The 24,608-nt window shown below is 44.2% G+C and overlaps 1 protein-coding gene across 1 annotated transcript in view; it reads left to right on the top strand.

Annotated features, from left to right (window-relative positions):
- The first annotated feature begins 6,317 nt into the window (after window positions 1-6,317).
- DENND11 (DENN domain containing 11) overlaps window positions 6,318-24,608 on the top strand; it is a 39,307-nt gene continuing 21,016 nt past the window's right edge. The window contains exon 1 of the mRNA XM_049774931.1: window positions 6,318-6,579. Coding sequence (XP_049630888.1) covers window positions 6,318-6,579 — 262 coding nt within the window. The remainder of the gene's footprint in view (window positions 6,580-24,608) is intronic.

Genomic DNA, 24,608 nt, shown 5'->3' with positions numbered 1-24,608 from the left:
CAATAAATAATGAATAAAAGGAGAAAACATCTTAGATGCTGAGACTCTACAGTTCCACTCAAGCTCTTTCCTGGCCCAAATTTTCCCTTGGAATGCTCTTCTATGAACAAAAGCAATGGTTGAGCTGCAGGTGTATAAAGATTCTGAGGAAAACATGGTGCCCCACAGAAACACTGGTTACTGATTGAGGTTCTCACTGGATTCAATGACCAGAAAAGGGATCTGATCTGAGCACTTTTCCTGGTGTTTTATGGTGTAAGAGGTGGATGGAGATTAGCCAGGTAGATGTACAGCACCTCAACTAAGATTGTGTTGCTCAAGGGAATGAATGTGATATGGGGGCAGGGGTCAAACCCAGAACAGAAGGTAAGTGCCTTAACTCTGGACTATCTTTGGCCTTCATATAATAGGATTTTAAAATTGTCTGCCTTTCCCACCCCACCTCCAACAGAAACCAAATTCTATAAGGTTTGGGTCAACTCCCAAACTGAAGAGATCCTACAGTGTGCAGGTCTTTTGACTTGCACATGGTTAACTGGGTTTAATCCATAATGCCCCACATGGTCCCCTAAGCACCATCAGGAGTGATTCCTGAATGCAGAGCTAGGAATAAGTCCTGAGCAAACCAGATATGACCAAAAAAAAAAAAAAAAAAAGCAAACAGCAAACAATACCCCTTGTCCACTCGAAAATTCAACTCCTGCTCTCTTTATGGTTGATTTCTAGCCCCCTCAACAGGCTTTGACACACATTGGCCTTCAGTGGAGATTTCTAAAGTGAACCTAAGGGTTAAGATCTCACCTGTCCCCATGAGAGACAGTGAGGTGCCTCCTAGCAGGCTTCCAAATTTTTACTGTCAGCTACAATGCCAGTTGAAGAGATTTCAGAACTAGGACTGTGTTGACTTAAAATAATCTGGCTTTTTTTTTCCAAACTGTTTATTCTCCACAGCTGTTCCAGCTGTTCCTGCTCCTCTGAATTCCTCCTCTGGTAGGTGCTTTGCTGCTTTTTCAAGTTGGTGCCTACAGTGCAGACAATTTGGGAGGAAAGAGGGTGGGAGGTAGATATTCAGGTGCAGCCTGGTTGTTCTAGCTGGTGTGGCTGGTTGTATAACAACTGTTGGGAAGCTTCAACAACAGAAACTTGGATCATGAGAAATTGGTACCTGTACACAATGGAATACTATGTAGCTATAAGGAAGAGGAAATCATGTAATTTTCTGCAACATGGATGAAACTGGGTATTACGTTAAATGAAGAAACTCAGAAGGATGATATCACTTACATGTGTTCTTTAAAATGGCTGGATGAGGAAATGTAATGGTATAAAGGGGGGTACTGAGTAGAGCATTCTTGGTCCTAGAATATAGGGAGGAGAAGGGAAGAAATCAGGTGGCAGGGGTGGCATGGAGGGAAGAATCAGATGAGAAGTAACAAGGGGTAGAGGTCAAGGAGATTCAGCTGCGTTGAGTGGTGATGACAAAGCTAAAAATCCAAACCACAGACTCAGTAACACTGATCATGAGACTCAGGCCTTCACAATTTAAAAAAGTGCCTGTTAAAATGGCGGGCTAGGGCTAGGGGTTAAAGAGGGAATCTGGAAACACTGGTGGAGGAAGTTATTTCTGGTGGTAGGATTGTGGGTGGAATATTGTATGTTTAAAACCCAACTGTCAATAACCTTGTAAATTACAATGCTGTAATAAAATGAAAAAAAATTAAAATAAATACATATAAGGAAGTTGAGAGTCTGTCTGTCTGAAGTCAGACCTTCAGGATGTCTCTAGATGCCCTGGGCTCTGGGTCCTCTTGGGACCTAAATTGGGATCTGCAGTTATGGGACAGATAGGATGTTGATATTCCTTAAACCACTGGGAAAGTTATGCTTTTCTTCTCCACTCACATTTTTTTTTTCATTTCACCCTGTGATATCCCAGCTCGTTCTACAATAAGAATTCCTGTCTAGGACTATTGGTATATTCTCTAGAGCAGTATATCTGCCAGCTGGTTTGCTCTGAAGATAAATTCTCTCTCTCGTCCCTCTCTCTCTTTCTTCTCTCACTCTTCTCTTTCTCCATGCCCCAGGAGAGACAATGGTTGACTTTGAGGAAGATGTGTAATCATCACCACCAAATATGTGATTCTCATGTAATTTGAATGAAAAAAAAAATGTCAGGGTGATTCAGTAACACTATATGCTTAGGCAATAAAAAACCCCAAATGCTTAGTAGGGCAAAATGCTTTAAATTTTTACATATTAAAAAAAGAAAATATAAAAACAATTGTCAAAGAAGTTGTGAAAAAGTTCATTTTTATTTTTTGCATGTAGCTGACCAGTTTTCCCAACACCACTTGTTGAAGAGGTTTTCTTGCTCTACTTCGTATTTTGCTCCTTTATGAAAGATTAACAGATCATATACCAGAGGATGTCAGGATAAGTCACTGTTTCAGGATAATTGTATTGATCTGAGGGTTGACTAGAACAAAATAAAAGTGAGTGTTGGTCAAACTCACTTTCTAAATGCCAAGGCAACTGATGAAATCACAAAGTACCTTAATATTTAATGACATAAAATTCAGAACTTCTATATTGACAAATCAAACATCATAGGGAGTATACAAGGAGATAGGAATGATATGAAAAAAATTATATTCAACCAAAATTCTCAGACTTTAATTGTGTAACAAACTCAACCAAAGCAATGAAAGCTAAAAGACTGGAGGAAGGTATGTGAGCTGACAGTATACTCTAAAGAAGCCTCAAATCAATAATGTTTATTTTGAAACCATGATAGATTCCATTACAAAATCTAACTTACAATAAAATGCCACTTTCACCTAAAAACTGGGGGCGGGGGCAGGTGAAGACATCCAGCAGTACTCAATGCAAACACCTGGTTCTGCACCCAGAGGTCTCTCTTTGTGTCAGGAACTACATGGGGATAAAATGCAAGGCAAACACCTTATACCTTACACACTCTGCAATCTCTTCAGCCCAGTCAAGGAATTTTAACTGGCAATATCTTAGGTGAGCAAAAATAAAATATAGTTGAAGCCCTTGATACATGTAAATCAGCTATTTAAGACCTTATTCTTTGCCCCTGTATTGCTACCTCTACTGCCTAACATAAATCAGCAAACGGTCATACTTACTCTGCAGTGATCATTGGTCTATATTTTATTTATGGATTGAAGCTCCCTTTCCTGCTTGAAAGCACGGTGGAAAGGGATGTCTTCATAGCTACTCCAGAATCTTGCACAGGACTGAGCAAACAATAGGGTCTAGTTTAGTTTGGTCAAATTTTTATACTGAATTTGCCTTTTTTTTTTGAGGGGTCAGTTCTTGTGGGTGGCCCATAGATTATCATTCTGATGTCCAGAGAGCTTTGGCGTCACAGCTTTTTATTTTACAGTGTATGTAGCAGCATTGACAGCAGTCCTCATCTGAGACAGTTAACTCAGCAAACTCACTGTAACACTAGAATACTCCACACAAGAAGACCAACACTTATCAAGGTTATATATTTCTTCCTTCTATCCATAAGTGTTGTATGGAACTGACCAATCAGGTTGCATATACTGAATGCAAATGTGCATGTAAATAAGGGACTAAACAGAGGTTTTGATTATCTGGCCCCTCCCATTTTCTACATGATGACTGCCCCAGACACCAGACACAATAAAAAAGGGAAGAACTAAATGGAGAGCCTGTTTAGAGTACAGGCAGGGGTCGGGTGAGGAGGAGGGAGACTTGGGACATTGGTGATGGGAATGTTGCACTGGTGATGGGGGGGGGTGTTCTTTACATGACTGAAACCCAAACACAACCATGTATGTAATCAAGGTGTTTAAATAAAATAAAAAAAGGGGGAAAAAAAGGGAAGAACTTGATTGTCCAACAGTGAGAGAATGGTTAAATTCTCTTTTAAACATACATACCACAGAGACCATTAAAATGACTAATCCTTTTTTGGATGTTATTAGGGAAAAGAATCAAAGTTGATACGCAGTGCTTTTGACACATAAACACAGATAAGGAAAATATTCATTTTAAGCTTTGAAATTATTTTTCATGCCGCTAAGAATAAAGAAATTCCCCAGGAGAATCAATATGATTAGCCCATATATAACTGTCACAAATAAAATTGACACATTGGCTGCAGGAAGAGAAGGGAGAGAAGGGAAAAAGCTTTCCCTTACACAGTTGAGCCTTAATTATTTTAGGCACCATTTAGGCTTACAAGACTCTTAATGGTTCTATTTCATGCATAAAACATTTTATTTTGAATTCACACTGTCAATCTGGTCCTCAGAACCTCAAGCTGGGATTCTAACTCAAAGCAGTCGCAGGTTGGCGGTTTCTCCAGATGGCTGACAAAAGCAAACACAAGTCTTCTCTGGGATAAGTCCACCTCTGAGTGGCCTGCAGCAGTGCTAAGTCATACAGCAATTACAGCAAATGAAAAAAAAAAAAATAAAGGTACCCTACAACTGATAAGACAGGATAAGCAATACCTGAATGGTCATCCCAGTGGTAAGACTGTAGCTCAAAAAATACTCTTATCTAATGTATTTTATCTTATGTAGCTATCTTTAGTATTGAGTGAAGTAATTTTATTTAAGAATTATAGAAATGGTGTTCTAGGGGCCTTAGACAAAAATATAACATCATTCTGGCCTCTGAAAGCAGTTGCCTTTCTGGTCCTTCCTGACCTTCAACTCCTTCACCACCACCTCTATTCCAGGAGCTAAATTTAGTTTGTTCCCTTCCGATCATTATTTGAAATCCAGTAGAATCCCAGAAGGCAAATCTGATGACGGGGTCAGAGATTCTTTTGTGCCAAATATGAATACGGTCCCTTCCCCTGTTTGCACTCCTAGACAGCTACTTTACAGAGTATTAGGTTAAATCTAGTTGGGGGGTGGGGTGGGGATTGTGTTGTAGAGAAGAGTCCACTCTCATTCATTGCTTAGCTGTCAATCATTGGTGGAGCCTGGCTTTGGCAAAGTTGAATGTAGTCCAGATGGTTGATGACCTGGAAATTATACACCAACGAAGACTAGAAATGATACTTAGGACTTGGATAGTTCTGCCTTCTACTTATCAAACAAATAGATTGGGATTAACGACTATTAATTTATTTCTTAGTATATCTATCTTGAGGGTATTACAAGAGAGGGTGCTGGAGTGGTAAAAAGGGGTTTTGCAAAAGAAAGTTCCTCTTGGGAAGAAAGACCAGATCGAAAGCTGCTGACCTGGGAAACTGAGGCTTTTCCATGAGTCATTTTATAATTAGAAGTAACATTTTGAGTGCCCCAGTCTTTGGGGGAGGGAGGAGAGCAGAAATCTGGTGACCAAATGGGCTTTCAGAAGGTCTGGGAGGAACAGCGAGAATCCTTAGAATCCTGAGAGAGAATGAGGTGAGAAGAGAGACTTATTCAGACGCACAATACCTCCAAACCCCAAACTCTAGGAACCCCCTCTCCGCTGTTAGCCTATTCCCAGAAGGAGCCTGTGATCTACATGCTTGGAGTTATCCAAGGAATAATGTGCATGAAGCTTCAGAGCTTGTGTGCCAGGCATATGATGTCACCCCTTTTCCAAGGAAACAATTCTCTGGCACACACAAAAAAAGCTGCTGGTCCCAAGCCCAAATCCATGACATAGCACCGAGGAGTCCACAGAAACGGTATTGTCATTCGAGAAAAGAGGAGGGGCGGGTTTCATTGTTTATACACTTAGTTCCCTCAACACCCCTGTCCCCCAAGGACACGCCAAGCTCCATCCGTGTAGACTGAGCCATCGAGATGGCTTTGGGGAGTCTCGGGCACGCTCCACCAAACCCAGCTCCTTTCAAGGGACAGAAAGGGGGTCCAAGCGGGTCCGGTCTACACCCTGCCGGCCTCTTCCTCTGCCTGCCAGCCCTTCCCTTTTACAGCTCCGGCCACACATCCGGGCTTATGTAAGGCGCATCTGTCGCGGTCTAGGTGACCAGTGGCGTCCACCAGGGATGGTGGCATGCAAAACATGTAGTATCAAGAGCCCAGGGCGTCTCGGGCCGGAGGGCACCTGCCAGGGGCCCAGGTAGAGCTGCCCAGGTGCAGGCGCGCACGGCACCCGCGCGCAGAGCGCAGAGCGCAGCGCGCAGCACCAGGGAGGGAACCGGCCAAGGACGCGCTCACCGGGCACGGGCTCGGGCAGGTGCGGGGCCCCCCGCTGGGTCGAAGCAGGCGGAGGCTGGCGGGCGAGGGGAGTGCCCGCAGCCGGCCCTGCGCCCGCCCCTCGGCGCCCGCGGCTCCGCCTCGCTTCACTTCGCCATGGTGGAGCGGGGAGACGCGGCGCCGCTTCTGCGCTGGGCCGAGGGCCCCGCCGTGTCCCCGCCGCAGGCCCCGGAGCTGCAGGCGGGGAGCCGGGGTCCGAACCGGGGTCCGAGGGGCGGCGCTGAGCCCTCGGACGGGCGCCCCTCCGTCTCTCCGGGCGCCTCCGAAGTGCTGCTGCAGCCGGGGCGCCTGGAGCTGGGCGACGTGGAGGAGGACCAGGTGGTGGCCGTGTTCGTGGTCACCTTCGACCCCCGCTCGGGTGAGCCACTGAGGCAGGACCCCGGGGGGAGGAGGAGAGGGGCGGCGCGACCCCGCACACACAACCCAAACGGGGCCTGCGGGGGTGGGTTCGCTGCGCGCGCACCACCCACACCCGCGTACCTGCTCTCCAAACACACACACGCCCAGCTTGGTTTGGAGAAGGGCGCTGGGACCCCGCGAAGTCCCGGGGCTTTGTTCCCTGCGCCCTGCACCCCCCCTTCTTCCACTCGCTACTCCTCCGCACCCCTCTCCACGCCCACCCTTGCAAGGAAGGGCCCCTCGGCCCTGTGGCGCCTGCACTTGGCCAGACCCGGCGGATGAATTGGTTTGTGTGGCAGGAAGGGTTTGTCCCATGGTGGGGATGTACCCATCACCCCCATTCCCACCGTGCACCCCATCCAGGTTCTCTGCTGCCTGACACCACACAGACACACACAAAACACACACACACCATATTAATATGCACTGCAACTTCTTTGCTGGATCCTTAGTTCACTTTCTCCAACTGCTTGGGTTTGGGGGAGTCATTGGGATGGAAGCAGGAGAGAAGCTGGGTTGGATGAATGAAGAAGGCTTCCCACCCCCCAAATCTATTTCGTACTGGGGCTTTGGGATTGGACCACCCAGTGTTGCCCAGGACTTGTGAGTGAGTGAGTGAGTGAGTGAGTGAGTGAGTGAGTGAGTGAGTGAGTGAGTGAGTGAGGAGAGATTTCCTTGGGCTCAGGAGTGAAGGAACTGACTGGCTCCCGGAAAGCCGCAGGTGGCAAGTGGCAGTGAAGGCATCTGCACCCCTGGGCATTGCTAGCGCGCTGTGGCGGGACGAGGGGGGTGTCCCGTGCTAACCACACTCTGCCGACCACACCAGTGACTGCAGAGGGCGGACAGAGGTTTCCCTCTGGGCTCTGGGATCTCCCCTTCCTGGCCCCCTTCGGCCAGAGTAGGTTCTTTCTGAGGAACTTGGTGGGCCTGGAAGGCCTGGGACAAGACTTAGGTTGGGGATCAGATAGACACCCCTCACCCCCACTCCCACCCCAGGCAAGTAATTGGATTTCCGGGCGAGATTCTAAACCAGCAGACCCTCAAGGGGTTAATAAAAAGCCCTTCCTGCTCCCCCAGACTTGCAAGCTTCCAGACCTATTTCACTTACATACCCCAGACTAAAAGATCAAACTCTTCCTCTATATACCACAGGGACGGATTTTTTTTTAATATTTCCATGTTTATTTTCTTTTTTTTTAATATATTTTTTACTTAAGTAACATGATCATAGTTGGGTTACAGTCATAAACAGAACACCCCCCCTTCACCAGTGTAACATTACCCCCTCCCCCTTTCCCATCCCCTGCCTGTATTCGAGACAGGCTTTCTACATTTGTTTTTAAGTTCAGTAAATTGTATTTTTTTTCCTTAAAGGATAAGAGTAAAAAAATATAGTAAAGGTGTGATAGTGGCAGTCGCCGTTGTTTGCATAGGTCCAGAAAAATGGGGAAAGTGGAAAAATGCCATTTCTAAAAGTAAGCTTATAGTTTTTCTTTTGTTGTTTTTGGTTTTGAGGCTACACTCAGCTCTACTCCTGGTGGGGCTCTGGGGACCATCTGGGGAACTGGGTAGCAAACCCAGGCCTCATCTCTTTTTTGTGCAAGGCCCACTGTACTATGGATCCGGCTCTTGGGCTTATGGCTTTTCTATCTTGATTACTAAGATTAAAAAAAAAGTAATGAAAACTAAAAAAAAAAAAAAAAAAAAAAAACAAGTCCTCTGGTAATACTTATGATACTTTCCCTTCTACTTTCAGTTTCACCTATTTCACCTATTGGTAAAGCCATGTGAGCAGAGATTTATTCTGGAAATGCTTATAAGAGTTACCATAAGAATTTGAACCATATCCGGGTCTGATTAAGAAGGGAGAACTCAAGGCATCCAGAGAAGGTTAGAAGAAAAGAAAATTTTTCAGGAATACCAGATGGAGTTGATAAACTTGAAAAGCTTGCTCAGAGTGCTTCCCGGGCCTGGCCTTGCCTTAATCCCTGAACTATCTTTTCAACTCCTGATAAAAAAAATATATATATATATATATATATATATATATATATATATATATATATATTGTTGTTGTTGTTGTTGTTGCTGTTTTTGAGTTACACCTGGTGGTGCTCAAGACTTACTCTTGACTATATGCTCAGGCTCAAGCAACTTTGCACAGTGCAGAGGACCTGTGCATGTGATGCAAGTATGTGTGTAAAGGTGGTTAGATAAGAGGAATACATAGCTGATTCGTGAACTTTCCATGCAGGCAAGTTTTGCTCAAGTGGCTAATCATGACTCTGGAATTGCATCATTGAGGCTCATCGTAAACTTGAGCAAACAGGATAGCCCATAAACTCCAAGTCCAGTCTTCCTGCTAGGAGTCTACATTCTGAACCTGTTCCTTCACTTTTCTTTTTCTTGTTTGTGCCAGAGATCAGATGTGCAAAGCATGCTACTCTGAGGCCTGACTTCACTGTTACCAGGAAAAAGAAAAGAGGGGATATGGGGAGGCAAGGAAAAATCATAAATGTGGTCTGTGTTTGCTTATTTTTGGAAGCAGTTGGTGTTTTTTTTGTTTTGTTTTAAAATAATATCTTATTTAAGCATCATGATTACGAGCATGTTTGTAGTTGGGTTCTGTCATAACTAAGAACACCTCTTTAAGCACAACCTGCCTACCACTAATGCCCCCCATCTCCCTCCTTATTTGTTTTTTTTTTTTGGGGGGCCACACTCGGTGACGCTCAGGGGTTACTTCTGGCTATGTGCTCAGAAATAGCTCTTGGCTTGGGGGGACCATATAGGACGCCGGGGATAGAAATGAGGTCCGTCCTGGGTCAGTTGCATGCAAGGTAAGTGCCCTACCGCTGTGCTACCACTTCAGCCCCTCCCTCCTTGTTTGTTTTATGACCTTATACTTCTTTTTTTTGTTTGTTTTGTTTTTTTGGGGGGTGGGGATCACACCCGGCAATGCTCAGGGGTTACTCCTGGCTGGCTTTATGCTCAGAAATCACTCCTGGCAGGTTCAGGGGACCATATGGGATGCTGGGATTCGAACCACCATCCTTCTGCATGTGAGGCAAATGCCCTACCTCCATGCTATCTCTCCGGCCCCTGACCTTATACTTCTTTCACTCTTCCTCTGTCCCACCCCTCAGTCTCTCTCTGTCTTTCATCTATCCCAGTTCTAAGCAACCTTTTACATCTTCCTTCAATATTCTGATAATGCACTTGAAAAAGTAAAATTTCCAGGGTACATCTAAAAGCAGCAGATGAAGGTGAATGAATGAATGAATGAATGAACTAGTGAATAACTGCTTCTAGACTCACAAAGCTTCAAAGGTAGCCCCAGCATTAGGGGCTGAAACCTGATGTGTCATCCCAGGTGTGATAGCAGAGGTCAGCAGGTGTTCCAGGGAACATCATCATCACATTTAGGGTTCCTGTGCTCCTCATCCTCCTCACTCTGTTGCTGAGGTTCCTTCACTATTTTTGCTCTCTTTAATCCAGTTTTCTTCAATTTTTTTTATACCTGCAGACCAGCACATATCCTGCAAATGGATCCACAGATTAGCAGGTTATAACTAAGGTGGGAAGTTTTCAATCTTCTGCACCTGTGGACCAGCTCTAATCTGCAAACTAAACTGTTTTAATCCATTTTGCCAATAGTTGCAGGATGGCAAGAGATAAGATACAGGCCTAATATGTAAGGTCCTGAGTTTGATCCCCAGCACTGCCTGACTCCCTCACACAGCTAACTTTGGTACCAGATGTGGCCTTGGTGGGGCCCAATCTTACCAGGTGTGGCCTTTATTTAAAAATAATTTTTAGGAGTTAGAGCAATAGTATAGTAGGTAGAGGGCATTTGCCTTGCACATAGCCAACCTGGATTCAATTCCTGGCATCCCATATGATTCCTTAAGCACTGTTACGAGTGATCCCTGAGCACAGAGTCAAGAGTAAGCCCTGACCTTACTCTTTTTTTTTTTTTTTTTTTTTTGAGGAGTTGGAAAGATATTTCAGGGATTAAGGCCTTTTTTTTTTTTCTTTTGCCTTGTACTTGATTAATTTTGGTTTGACTTTTGGCACTACAAATTGTCCCTTGTGCACCATCAGGAGTGATTCCTGAGCAGAGAGTCAGGAGTAAGACATGAATATCACTAGATGTGTTTTCCCCACCCAAAAGTAAAAAACAAAATGAATAAAAGTAAAAGTAGCAGAGTGATGGTGCTAGAGCGGTAGCACAAAGATAAGGCATTTGCTTTGCACACTGATGACCTGGTTTCAATCACCAGCATCCCATATGGTCCCCAAGTCTGCTAAAAGTGACTGCTGACTACAGAGCCAGAAGTAACCCCTGAACACCAAAAACAAACAAAAATAACTGAATGAATACTGATTTCCTAACCAACCTCTGAATGTATCACAGGAGTGATTGTGGGAGCATCTTGCGTGCCTTTTCATGCCCCGTCTCTTGTCTTCATCTACACTGCCAGTCCCAGCCCCTTTCTCTCTTCCAGACCCATTTATTATTGTCAGGGTCTTTCATCCATATATCCACATGGTTGAGAGAATTGTCAGGAGGTTCCCAGATCCATGGGGGTTGAGGTACAGATGAGATATGTGCAGGGTGGAAGAGGAGGCGGACTCACGCTCTGGTTCATCTGTGAGTGTTCTCTGTGGGGAAAGTGGCTGTGAGGGGGTGAGTCCTTGCTCAGGTGTGGGGACCTGTCAGCATACATCTTTGTGTGTAGGAGCACACAAGTAGGCAGGAGTGTTCTCAGCTCTCATGCAAATCTATATAAGTGGTTCTTTAGATCCAGAGGGGTTCAAGCACTTGTCTTCTTTGCAGCTATCCTTGGTTGATCCCTAGTACTACAAGGTCTTCCAAGCATGGCCCAAAGCGACCCCCAAGCACCGAGTTGGGGGTAGTCCCTGATTAATGCTGGAGCCAGACCCCTAATCTCACCCTCTCCAAGTCCTTCTTCATGCTTTTAGATACAAGTTTTGGAAAGCTGGTGTGGGAGTCTGTAGGAAGAATCAGGGAAAAGAGGGAGGCATTTAGAACATTATTTTCAGTGTTTTTATGGTTGAAAAATTCTGGGGGATTGGATCTGCAAATGGCCTGAGAGAAAAAAGCTTCTGGTTGCAGCGAGGTGGAGGCATCGAATGTGCACACATACACATACATACTCAAAAGAATACCATGTATTTCTCTCTCACACACACACACTCTTATAAATAAACTCTTAATAAGCATATCATGTCTCTCACACATCACTCTCTCTCACACTTTGTCTATAACACACACCATGTCTCTGTCACTCATACACTCAGTGTATAACAATCATATCTTGTCCCTGTCATATACTCACTCTTAGTCTATCTCAGACACACACACACACACACATCTCTCACATACTCTCTCAGTCTCTAACACACTCACTTTCTTAATCTCTCTGTCTGGTGCAGGGAGTCCCAGGGATGATGGCACTGGCCATCTGGGCAACCGAGCTGCTACTGGCAGCAGTACCAACAAGTGCCAACTCTGTAGGCAGGGGAGAGAGACTAGCCAGGAATCCAGTATTGCTTTTTCATTGTATTCACTCCATAATTCTAGAACTTGATCTTTCTTTTCTCTATCTTTGTATTTCCATACTTGAAGATCAGCCTATTCCCTCTGGCATCCCTGAACCCTAGACTGGAGGTGACATGGCTATGCCCATGTGACTGAGGAGAATGGGAGGAGAGCTGTGGACGGGCTGTGTGTGGACATTGTCACCCTGCCTTATCGGACTATTGTCTTTCTCATAGAGATTCACTTTAAGTTGACACATGTTCTCCAGAGTTATTCTGTGTATTGGGGGGGGGGGTGAATATCTCTCACATGTGGGGGTAGGGATGGCTGAGGGTCAGGCTTTTAAAAGATGTCTCTCCTTTTCTTCCCTATTTCTACTCCCTCTTCCCTGCCTTGTAGACCTCACCTAAATCACACCTATCTAAGCAGTGAGTGCATGTAGCACATCTCACTGCTCCTGTGTTGATGGTCTAGGAGGAGGCTAAAAAGCATGCACACAGCATCGTTAGACCATCTCTATGTTCTCTGTAGAGTTCAAGGGATGCAGGTGATACCTCTGAAACCAGAGCACTGTGGCAAACTTAGGGAATCTAGGTTCCACCTGACTTCTGCAGAGAATAGTTAGTGGTCCTTGTCAGCAGGAGGGAAAGGAGAATGGAAAATTTGGAGCCTCATTTCAGGATACACTGAGCAGTCCCAAGATGGGCCAGCTCCAAGCACATTTGGGAGCTGGCCAGCTTCACCAGCCAACCAGCCTGACTCTTAGAATGATCATCCTGGCTGTATGTTCGTTCTGTCATTTCCAATTATACCACGGTTCATTTCATTCAGATGGCGCTGGTAGCATCTCTTTCAGCCTGTGGGGATCCACTTGCCTTCAGCTTTCAGGGAGGAATCCATTGGTGGTGCTCTCTGAATTCTGTTTTTCCTGTGGATAGTAGGTAGGAGTGGGAAGCAGCATCACTAGCTTTCGGGTGCCCACTGGTGTTAGGAACTGTGCCAGGAGAGCAAGGAGCTCACCTGAAACCCTTATCTGCAGGCTTTACTGCTGGGAGGAGAAAAGTAGATGTGCAGAACAGTTCAGAGTCCTCCATATGTCACTGAGCCCAGAGCTAGGCAGCCTGCTGGCTCCTCCGTGCACCGCCTGTGTAAAGCAATCTGGAGTCTGGGATAAGAAAGGTTTTTCCATGGAAAAATGAATGCATTGGAATTTGGCCAGGGCTTGGCCTGGGGCTGACTTGACATTGCCAGGATTTGTTTTTTCCTGGCTCACATTTTCTTTCTTTTCTTTTTTTATGGTTTTTCTTTTCTTTTTTTTTTTTTTTTATTAAGTCACCTTGAAATATAGGGTTGAAAAGTTGTAAGTTGTTGATAAGTGAGTTTTAGTCATACAGTGTTTCAACACCCATTCCTTCACCAGTATTCATTTCTTGACACCAATTTCCCCAGTTTCCCTCTTGTTCCCCCTTAGCCCAACCCAACCCAAGTCTGCCTCATGGTAAACACCTCATTTCTATCTCTTTCTCTTGTTTTTTTTTTCTCTCTTTTTTCCCTTTAGGCACTGTGGATTGTAGTACAGTTATTGAAGGAGTATCATGCATATCATTTTATTTTTTTAATACCTAGTTCTTGCTCAGAGTGATCATTTTCAACTAATATTATCATAGTAGTCCCTTATCTATTCTAACTGCATTCCCTCTATCATGTCCATTGTCTAATATATACTATAACATATTATAGTATAATACAGATAATATAGTATTATCATACTATATATCTTGATATCAGACCTGAAACCATATGGTACACAGAGGAAAACACAAGAACTGCTCATAACATTGAAGTAAAGACATATTCTAGGATGGAACATCATTGGCCTACCAACCAAGTGAAAGCAAAGATAAACAAATGGGACTACATTAAACTAAAAACTTCTGCACTTTAAAGTAAATGATAACCAGGATGCAAAGACAGCCCAGGAATTGGAAATCTATTCATCCAATAAGAAACTTTACCCATCTGATAAGAAGTTAATACCTAAGTTATATAAGGCATTGGTAGAGCTTACCAAGAAAATTCATCTAACCTCATCAAAAATTGGGGAGAAGAGATGAACAGAAGCTATTTAAAAAAGAAATGAAGGGGCCGGGTAGGTGGCGCTGGAGGTAAGGTGTCTGCCTTGCAAGCGCTAGCCAAGGAAGGACCGCGGTTCGATCCCCCGGCGTCCCATATGGTCCCCCCAAGCCAGGGGCGATTTCTGAGCACATAGCCAGGAGTAACCTCTGAGCGTCAAACGGGTGTGGCCCAAAAACCAAAAAAAAAAAAAAATGAAGATGAGAAAAAGACACATGAAAAATTGCCAGGAAGATGCAAATCATACTTTTTTTTCACCTATTCTTTGTTTTGGGTAGATGTTCCTCAAAGGGGCCGGCGAGGTGGCGCTAGAGGTAAGGTGTCTGCCTTGCAAGCGCTAGCCAAGGAAAGGACTGCGGTTCGATCCCCCGGCGTCCCATATGGTCCCCCCAAGCCAGGGGCGATTTCTGAACGCTTAGCCAGGAGTAACCCCTGAGCATCAAAAGGGTGTGGCCCGAAAAACGAAAAAAAAAAAAAAAAGATGTTCCTCAAAGTCAGTTTGAAAGTCTTTGAATGCCATTTAAGATCCTAAGGCCAGTTACTTTTGTTTTTTCTGGGCTACATCCAGTGGCACTCAGTTGTTATTCCTGCCTCTGCATTCAGAAATCGCTCCTGGCAGGCTCAGGGGACCGTATGTGATTCTGGGATTGAACCCAAGCCTGTCCCAGGTGTCTGTGTGCAAGCCAAATGCCCAACCTTGTGCTATCACTCTAGTCCCTCAAGTCGTTACTTTTTTTTTGTTGTTGTTTTTTGTTTTTTGGGTCACACCCAGCAGCACTCAGGGGTTATTCCTGACTTTGTGCTCAGAAGTCGCTCCTGGCAGGCTCAGGGGACATATGGAATGCCAGCATTCGAACTACCGTCTGTTCGAATCAGCTGCATACAAGGCAAACACCTTACCTCTGTGCTATCTCTCCAGCCCAAGTCCAGTTACTTTTAAGGGAGTTTGGTTTTTTGCTTTTGGAGTCCGAATCCCAACCAATTTTGTTGAGTGTCTCCCATCTTTAGGGTCTGGTGGGCCCCAAAAGAGGTGGGAATGTCACGAGAATGCTGAATCAGAGTAGGATTCTGTGACTCCTATCTTGGTCCTCTGACACAAGAGACCTTTGTACTTTTGTTGTTTTTGTTTTTTTGGCCACACTCGGCGGTGCTCAGGGGTTACTCCTGGCTGTCTGCTCAGAAATAGTTCCTGGCAGGCACGGGGGACCATATGGGACACCGGGATTCGAACCAACCACCTTAGGTCCTGGATCGGCTGCTTGCAAGGCAAACACCGCTGTGCTATCTCTCTGACCCCAGACCTTTGTACTTTCAACTGACCCTGTCAACTGCTGGGAAGAAACTGCTGGAATTCTAGGATGATTATTAAGGCCAACATTGAGGAGAGGGGAACTGGTATAAAGTTGGACTCTTGAGAGGCCAAACAGATAGTGGAAAGGGTAGAGTGCTTGCCTTGTATATAGCTAACCTGAGTTCAATCCCTGGCAACACATTCGATCTCTCAAGCACAGTCAGGAGTGATCCCAGAGCACAGAATCCTGAGCACTGTCAGAAGTGGCCTCAGAACAAATAAAAACTAACCACAAAGTTAGATTCTGGAGTCCAGAAGGAGACCATAGGAGAGCCTGTTATCAAGGTGCTAGTGCTTAAGAAATGCAGTTCTTGAGAAATTTCCACTCAGATGCCACTTAGAAGGGAGATAGGAAGTAAAGTAGCTGGTTTCCCATCAGGAAGGAGTTGCTCAAGCTCATTACTTTTTCTAAATGTCTAAGCAACCCGATAGAGATGGAGAGAGACTGAACCCACAGATTCTGGGGAGTGTGCCGTTAATGGCATTCAAGTCAATACTGCAATTTGTGTTCATTAAGCCAGCCACACATGCCATCTTAGTGTACTATAGGGCGAGTGAACACTCCGACCAGAGGACTTCTAAACCACTAGCCTGTAGTGCCACTGGTACTCCAGCTGCCAGGCTGACCTTCAGGAATCAGGCTAGCATAGATTCACAACTTTGCTCAACCACCAGCCAGGCCCTCTGGCTTTTGCAGCAAGGGAAGCACCAAGCCAGTAGGTTCTTTGAACAGAATTGGGTATGTCTGTGCATTAGCCTGGCGCTGCCTCTGGGTTCTGCTAATATTTGCTTAATGAATCTCACTGTACACTCCACAAATGGCACATTTGTTCCTAGTGTGGTCACATCAACCACCTCCTCTCATACTGACCTTGCAACCTAGCAGGGTCTGAGGGGAACTGTACTGGGGCCCCCAAGGAAAGGGGACAGGAGATATTGAGGTCATCACCTTTCAATCTTGATTCATTCCTCTTTGCTTCTCCTGAGATGGGCCCTGCACATTGGTCCTTCTAGGCCTTTCTAAAATGAGACACCAACATTTGGAAAACCTTAGACTTAGGCTACTAAGACTAAGGTAAGATTTCACCTGAAGCTTCTTGATTGGCTTGTCAGGGATAACTTTTTTTTGTGTGTGTCTGAAATATCTTTCCTTCATGCCTCTACAAGTTTCCTCAATACCCTGATTTCTCACTTTTGAGAGCACTGATATTTCTGTTGGAAAATGACCCTTAATCCCCTTCACTGCCTCTTAGACTTATTGCCTCAATTATTGTATGGAACATTGCAGCTTTTGTTCTTTCCTTACTTATTTTTCTTATCCACATCTCTATTATTTCAATTATGTTCCCCAGAGTTGTATGTTGAAATTGCTTAAACCTCAGAGAAGTTTCAGGATTAGTACAGGGTAGTCCTTTAATGTTCTTTACTCATGTCCCCAAGGATAGTTGACATCTTGCTCATTTGCATTCTCTTGTTGTAGTCAGCTCTGTGATAACGTAGAATTCACAGAATACTCAGTCATAAAAGTCACAGGGCTTCTGGGGAGAAGTGGGCGAGGTGTTCAACTTTTCAGACATTGTTGGTAATATTTAAAAACTCAGTAAAGGGCCCAATGTGATAGATAATACAGAGGGTAAGGCACTTACCTTACATGCAGCTGACCCAGATTCAATCCCTCACATCTATGTGGTCCTCCAAGCCTGTCACAAGTGATTCCTGAATACAGAAGAACCAGGAGTAAGCAACTCCTGAGTACTACTAGGTGTGGCAAACAAACAAATAATTAAATGAAAACTCAATTTAAAAAAAGATAGAAAAAGATTTTAGGGCTGTTTGAGCCACACCAGTAATGCTCTAAACCATCTTTTATTTCTGTGTTCAGTAATCATTCCTGACAGGGCCCAGGTTGGCTGCATGCAAGTTAAGCACCCTACCCACTCTACTGGCTGTCTGTCCTAATAAAAAGGTTTTTATATCTATTGAATGGTTAAGAAATATCAGCTCTCAAACCATGCCTTTTTAATCAGAGAAGATGGAGTGTGTTCAGAGCAGTAGTGCAGTAGGCTGTCTTGAAGTGGACCTGAGGTTTGGTTGTTGGGTGCGAAAGGGTGGTACTGGGTGAAATGAAATGTGACTTAAGTAAGTACACTCTATTAAGTGATTCATGTGCTCAGGACACAGACAGGGGGCGCCCTGAAGTGGACACTGTCTTGTTGGGGGTGGGGAGCACTTTCTGCATTGGCCTGGCAAACCAGGGGATTGAAATCACATATCTGCAGATTTGAAATTACCCATCATCAAAGGGCTCCCTATTAATAGCAATTGTCTGAAAACAAACAACAAGTAAAAAGAGTTATCACAGGATTGTGTGTAAATGAACTTTTTTTCCTGAGTTAGTTAAAGTTGCAGACACTATGACATTTCATTTCTTTTTTTTTTTTTATATTGGGGGGGGGGCGCACCCGGCGGTGCTCAGGGGTTACTCCTGGCTATCTGCTCAGAAATAGCCCCTGGCAGGCACGGGGGACCATATGGGACACCGGGATTTGAACCAATGACCTGCATGAAAGGCAAATGCCTTATCTCCATGCTATTTCTCCAGCCTCATGACATTTCATTTCTAAACACCAGTATAAACCTCTTAAGAATAAGGCCAGTTCCCCCCAAATTATATTATCTTGATTACTCTGAGACTAATTAGCCTAGGTTAATTCATCTATTGATATTTAAAAATTAATGAGTTGTATATTTTAAAGATGTAATTGACATGCAGCCATATATTCACTTGAGGGGTGCAATGTAATGATACACTCGTTGATTTTGTAGACTGACCTTGATTTTGCAGTGCACTCCATACCTCTCTCTCACTTCCCTAGTGGATTTTTCTAGTGACAAGAACTTCAGCATCTTTCAGACATACAAATATGGTCTTGGTGAGTGAAGGCTCCATGATATGTGCAACATCTGTTACAGTACCACTGTGGTCTTAATTGACAACAGCAAGTTTGGACCTTTGAAGGAAGAATATTTTAAGTTTATTTTTTAGGAATGTTTCAAGGCTCTTGTAAAACAGCAGATGCAGATGAGGCCCAGGGTTTGATCTCTAGCCAACGAAAGAAAGAGAGGAGAATTAAATTTATAAAGCAAATTGGCCAGAAAGTACCAAGCATCCCATATCTTCCTTCCCCATGATTCCCCTTATAATGAACATCTTATATTAGTTCGGTGTGTTTCTACTATTGATATGCCAATCATTTTTGTTGTTGTTTTGTTTTGGGGCTATATCCAGTGTTTCTTAGAGTTCCTCCTGAGTATGTGTTCAGGGATTATTCCTGGAGAGCTTGGGGGATTCATGTGATGATGGGGATTGAACCCAGTTTGGGGGAGAGAGACAAGAGAGACAGACAGAGACAAAGAGAAGAGAAGAGAGAAAAAAGAAAAGTATATCTGTCATAGAGGCAGACTAGGCATGAGATGGGGAACAAGAGGAAATTGGTGAAAGGAAATGATAACTAGTGGAGGAATAGTTCTTGGAACATTGTATGACTGAAACTCAGCTATCAAAATCATTTATCCCTGTGTGTCATGGTGATTTAATAGGAAGGACCAAAGGGAGAGTTGGAGAGTGTGTGGGTGATCCCTCACTGTTACTGGTTAAGAGTCATACCCTTAAAAATGGTGCTCTCTCCTTAAGATGTTTCCAAAAGCAGGAGAGAAGGGAAAGGGCTGGAGCATCTGGTTTATATGTAGGAGCACTACATTAATCTTTGGCCTTCCATGATGTCTCCTGAGTACTGAGAAATAGTCCCCAAAACTCCTGGATGTGGCCTGAAAGAAGAAATAAAAGTTTGTAGCCAAATAAGTTTGAGAATGGTGAGCTTGAGAGTACCATGTCCAGTCACGGTAAAGGCTTTGGTTGTTCAGTAGTAAAGTAATGTATATGAGTTTGCTTCACCTAAGGTTATTTGGTCAATAACACCCCCTTCTTTTAAATTGATTTTTTTAACAGAAGCCCCATAGAAATACTGCTTTGGGAATTCCTGAAGGCTCCTTGGTAATCAGTGATGTAATAACTCCCCAGCAATTCTACTCCTAGAGCTACAAAAAATAAGTATGTGATGTGTCAGTGAGGCTTAATCATAGGCACGAGGCCACTAAGATGGGGTATAATTTGGATTTTGACAGAATTCATCTGAGATCACTTGGGGAGGCTGATTAGTAAAGCCTGGGCTTCCTCAGCTTTTTACCCTAGACATTTTTTGCAGTCCCAGCTATCTATAAGCATAGAAAAATAGGCATTCTTGGGGCCAGACCAATAGTATAATGGGTAGGGTGATTGCCTTGCATGCAGCCAATCTTGGTTTGATCCCTGGCATCTCATGTGATCCCCAATCACTGTCAGGAGTGATTCCTGAGTACAGAGCCAGAAATAATCACTGAGTACCACCAATTTAGCCCCAAAATCAAAAAGAGAAATAAGGTTTATAAATCCAACACTTGCTGTTAATATAGCCTCAAGGAATTGATAAATAACATTTTCCAAAGGGTTGCCATAAACAATATTAAAAACTTGAAGTCATCTGTGGTCAGATGACCAGGTTTGAAGTACCTTGAGCCAGCAGTTATGGGGTCAAGTTGGCAAAAAGAAAAAAAAAAAATCTGATGGGAGTCAGGAGCATGAACAGAATCTGGGTCACAATCGGCTTTAATGAGGTGAATCCTGATATTACATAGATGCTTTGCATTGTTGGGGTAAACATACCCAGGATGACTGGAGATATAATATAGCAGGAAAGGCACTTGTCTTGCACACAGTCAACCCAGGTTTGATTCCCAGTACCTCATATGGTCCTCCAAGCCTAAACAGGAATGATCCCTGAGCACAGAGCCAAGAGTAAGCCCTGAGCACTGCCAGATCTGACCCTGCACCTGCCTCCAAAAGGAGTAAACATAATCCACTTTAAGAGTCAAAGGAGCTGGGGCCAGAGCGGTGGTGCGAGCGGTGGGGCATTTGCCTTGCACATGCTAACCTAGGACTGACTATGGTTCAGTTCTGCCCCCCCCCACCCCAGTCCCATATGGTCCCCCAAGCCTGGAGCGATTGCTGAGTGCATAGCCAGGAGTAGCCCCTGAACATCATCAGGTGTGGCCCAAAAGCCAACAATAAATAAATAAATAAATAAATAAATAAATAAATAAATAAATAAATAAATAAAAATAAAGAGTCAGGGGAGCTGAAAGGGGACATGGCCCTTCAGCAGCTTCACTCGGCCTTGAAACTTTAGCCCTGCCTGTTGGTGAGCACACCACCTTCCATGTGGTGAGTATGCAGATAGACAAACACAGAGCTGCCTGAAGGTCCAGCACACACCTTCCCCCATGAACATCCTGCAAGAACCATCTGCCTGCCCAGTCCCTGCTGGACACATACAACAGTGTGTATGCACCATCTAATTCTCAGATGCACCACTCAGCCTCGCCAGGTCCAGGCATTACAAAGCCATCTCTTGTCTCCCCCAGATGACAAGGCTAAGATTGTTTGCTGTGGTCCAGTTTGTAATTGCTTCAGATTGAAAATAAGCTCAATGTGCTTAAGCCATGGAATGCTAAATTGTGAGAGGAGTACACAGGATGGAAAGCAAATGAACCAAGCCTGGCTCCATGCATTCCCATCACTGAATGTGGTAAAGAAAAAAAAATAATAACAAAAAACCCAGAGCGTGAAGATAGAAATGAAAGAAACTGAATGATGATGGGAAATGATGTGCATTTCAAGACAGCAAAGCTACTGTAGAATGTTAGGAGGGTACAGTTAGAAAATCAGAAGGATACAGTGAGAATCCTAGGAGAATCCTTGCTGTCAGTAGTGTTTTCATTTGCACCTTTGTCTTATCATACCTGAGATCAATCACATTCTGCTGAGTTCCTGAGCAGTCAGTAGTGGGACTGAAAAGAAGTGAAGCTCATTGCAGGCAGTATGGGGTGGCAATGGAGGAGGAAGGCAGTGGAAGTTGGAGGAGGAAGGTTTGATGCATGAGTTGAGCTCATAGGCTCAGGGAAACTCTGTCCCACGTTGTTCCCTTCCCTAGCTGGTCATCTGCTCTCAGGGTCAAGGGATAGAGATAGTGTTCATAGAGATCTATGCAAGGAAGGGTTTTCCATCAACATTGCCCCACTGTGCAGGAGGGGATGGTGGTCTCGGGGAATACTGGGTGGCACAGAAGGGATTTTGTATAGATCTAGGATAGGCAGACCCCTGGTACCTCCTTCAGTTTACTGGTGTCTGGATACATAGTACTGGCAGAAAAGTGCAGTACTGTGATGATAGTAAACATAGAAGTTGAGGGGCAAGACAAAGATGTGGCAGCACTTGTTACCCCAAACCTTATTCATCCGCTTAAATTCATCCTTCTGGCATAATGCAGATGCTTTTCTTTAAGTCTGATAGACATCATTATCCTAGCCTTTCTATTTTATCAAATCATATCTATTTGGGGGAGAATGTTTTAAATTGTATATTTTTATAAACTTCTTAATTGAATCACTATGAAATGCACAATTACAAAGTTGTTCATGATTAAGTATTAGTCATGCAAAGCCCAACACCCATCCCTTCACCAGTGCACATTTCTTACCCCTATGACCCCAGTTTTCTTCTATCTCTCCTCCCTACCTCTATGGCAGATATTTTCCCTCTTTCTTCTCTCTCTCTTTCTCTCTAGGCACTACTGTCAGCAATACTTTTACTGAGGGGTATCATATATCACTTTACCTCTTCAGCACACCCAGTTCTTGTCCAGAATGATTTTCAACTATCATTGTCATAGTGGTCTTCTCTGCCCTAACTGCACTTCCTTGCTCTTTGTGGTAAGCTTCCTACCACAGTACTGTCTTCCTGGTTCTCAATCTCTATTGTCTTTGTGTTGTGTTTTGGAACTATACTCCTGGCAATACTTGGATTATATGTAGTGTTGGAATCAAACCACCATTGGCCACAGGCAAGACAAATGCCCTTCATCCGGCCCTAAGAGAATCTGTCTAATTGGTTTTTATAGTTCTGTCACATAGAAACTCAGGAAGAGTGAATGGGTTTCCAAATTCTATAAGCAAATAACTGATGGTGGAATCCCCAGGAAGAAGATTTGGAGAGAGAGGGTTGAGGCCCCATTGGTTGTGGAAGTAGGGAAAAACCCAAAATAGCATTCTAACATAGGAATCAAAGAAAATTTGAGGTGCTATAAAATACCACAAAGAGATCAATAAAATGCCAATAAAATTAAAAGGGAGAAATTTTTTGAAGTCATTATTGTCCATAAAAAGGCAAGGTGAAAGAAAAATCACAAAGGGTGCAAAAGAAAATCTGAGATGAGGAAGTGGAGAGCAGGGGGAGAAGGTTGAAAACCTGCACGTGGAAGTGAGGTGGGATGCCCAGCAGAACCTCAAAATCAGCGTCTCAATAGAGTGTCATTTGATGCAAAGATGTGTCTGTGTGTGTGTGTGCGCGTGTGTGTGTGTGTGTGTGCGCGCGCACACACCTGTGCATCACCTAGCCCTCTCAATTTAGTGGTGGCTTTGCCAATCTCTGGGAAATAAGGAGTCACTTATTTTGGGTATTTGGGGGCTACACTCAGCAATGCTCAGGGCTTACTCCTGGCTTTGTACTCCAGAATCACTCCTGGCAGTGTTCAGGGGACTGTATGTGGTGCAAGGCATTGAACCCTGGTTGGCTGCATGCAAGGCAAATGCCTAATACTGTGTACTATCTCTCCACCATCAAGGACAGTCACTTGGATCTTGATGGTTGTATCAGCAGTACTTTTGGGGGTGGTATTGGGACAGGGCCAGATCCATGAGTGTTCAGAGGCTACTCTTTTTGTTTTTGTGTTTTGGGTCATACCCCAGTGGTGCTCAGGGGTTACAACTCCTGGCTCTGTGCTCAGAAATCACTCCTGGCTGAGTCGGGACCCGATACCAGGATCAAACCTGGGTCCATTATGGTTGGCTGTGTACAATGCAAACACTCTATCACTGTGCTATCGCTCCGGCCCCCAGAGGCTACTCGACTCTGTTCAGGAATCACTTCTGGCATTGCTCCAGTGACCATATATGGTTCTGGGTGATCAAATCAAGTGGGCTGCATGCAAGGCAAGTGGCTTACCCCCCCTTGTACTATCTCTCTAGCCTCAATTATACATGGATGGGAATGCTACATGGTCTCAACTTGACACTAGCCATTTCCTTTGAATGATTTTGTTACCTATTTCTCTGTCTTCATTACTGTTGCTCAATTTTTCCCCAAAGTGGGAAGTGCAACCTTTGGGTGGGATGGGTCACCGAAATAATCAGGAACTTTGAGTGCCACTGGAAGGTACTTTCTGTGTGTTGGGTTGAAGAAGACAGATTTCAAGGTGGGAAATAAATTTGGGAAGCTCTGTTGGCAATGCTAAGGCCTAGCACACATGCCTGTCTGCAGTACTCACACATTTGTGACTACAGCCATGGTTCACCTGATCCTGGACTGCTGACACATGTAGCCTCAGTGATTGTGGAGGGGAGCACTTCTTTGGTTCTTCTCACACACATGTTCACTGCAGGCACACCCTCCCTTTTATTCGGGTGTGGTAACTCAAAGAGGATATGGTAGTGCTTGCCATGGATTACCCATCTTGCTCTTGCTGATTTCTTTTGTTGTAGAACTCATACACAAGGGTCCTGTGCAGTCAGAAATTGCTTGTAGCTCCCTTGATCTCAGGCAACATAGAGCTGCCATAGACTGATTGCTCTTTTTTTATTTTATTTTTATTTATTTAAAAAAATGCATCACAGTTGACATAGTTGGTCATAATACATTTGTTTCCAGATAAATGAAAGCAAAGAAAAAATAACTAGAAGAGAAGAAAAAAAAAAAGAAAAAAAATTAAAAGTACAGTAGCAAGCT

This window comes from Suncus etruscus, chromosome 1 (assembly GCF_024139225.1).
Source record: "Suncus etruscus isolate mSunEtr1 chromosome 1, mSunEtr1.pri.cur, whole genome shotgun sequence".
Classification (NCBI taxonomy): domain Eukaryota; kingdom Metazoa; phylum Chordata; class Mammalia; order Eulipotyphla; family Soricidae; genus Suncus; species Suncus etruscus.
Note: the sequence above shows the minus strand (reverse complement) of the source record. Positions and strands in the feature narration are given on the sequence as shown.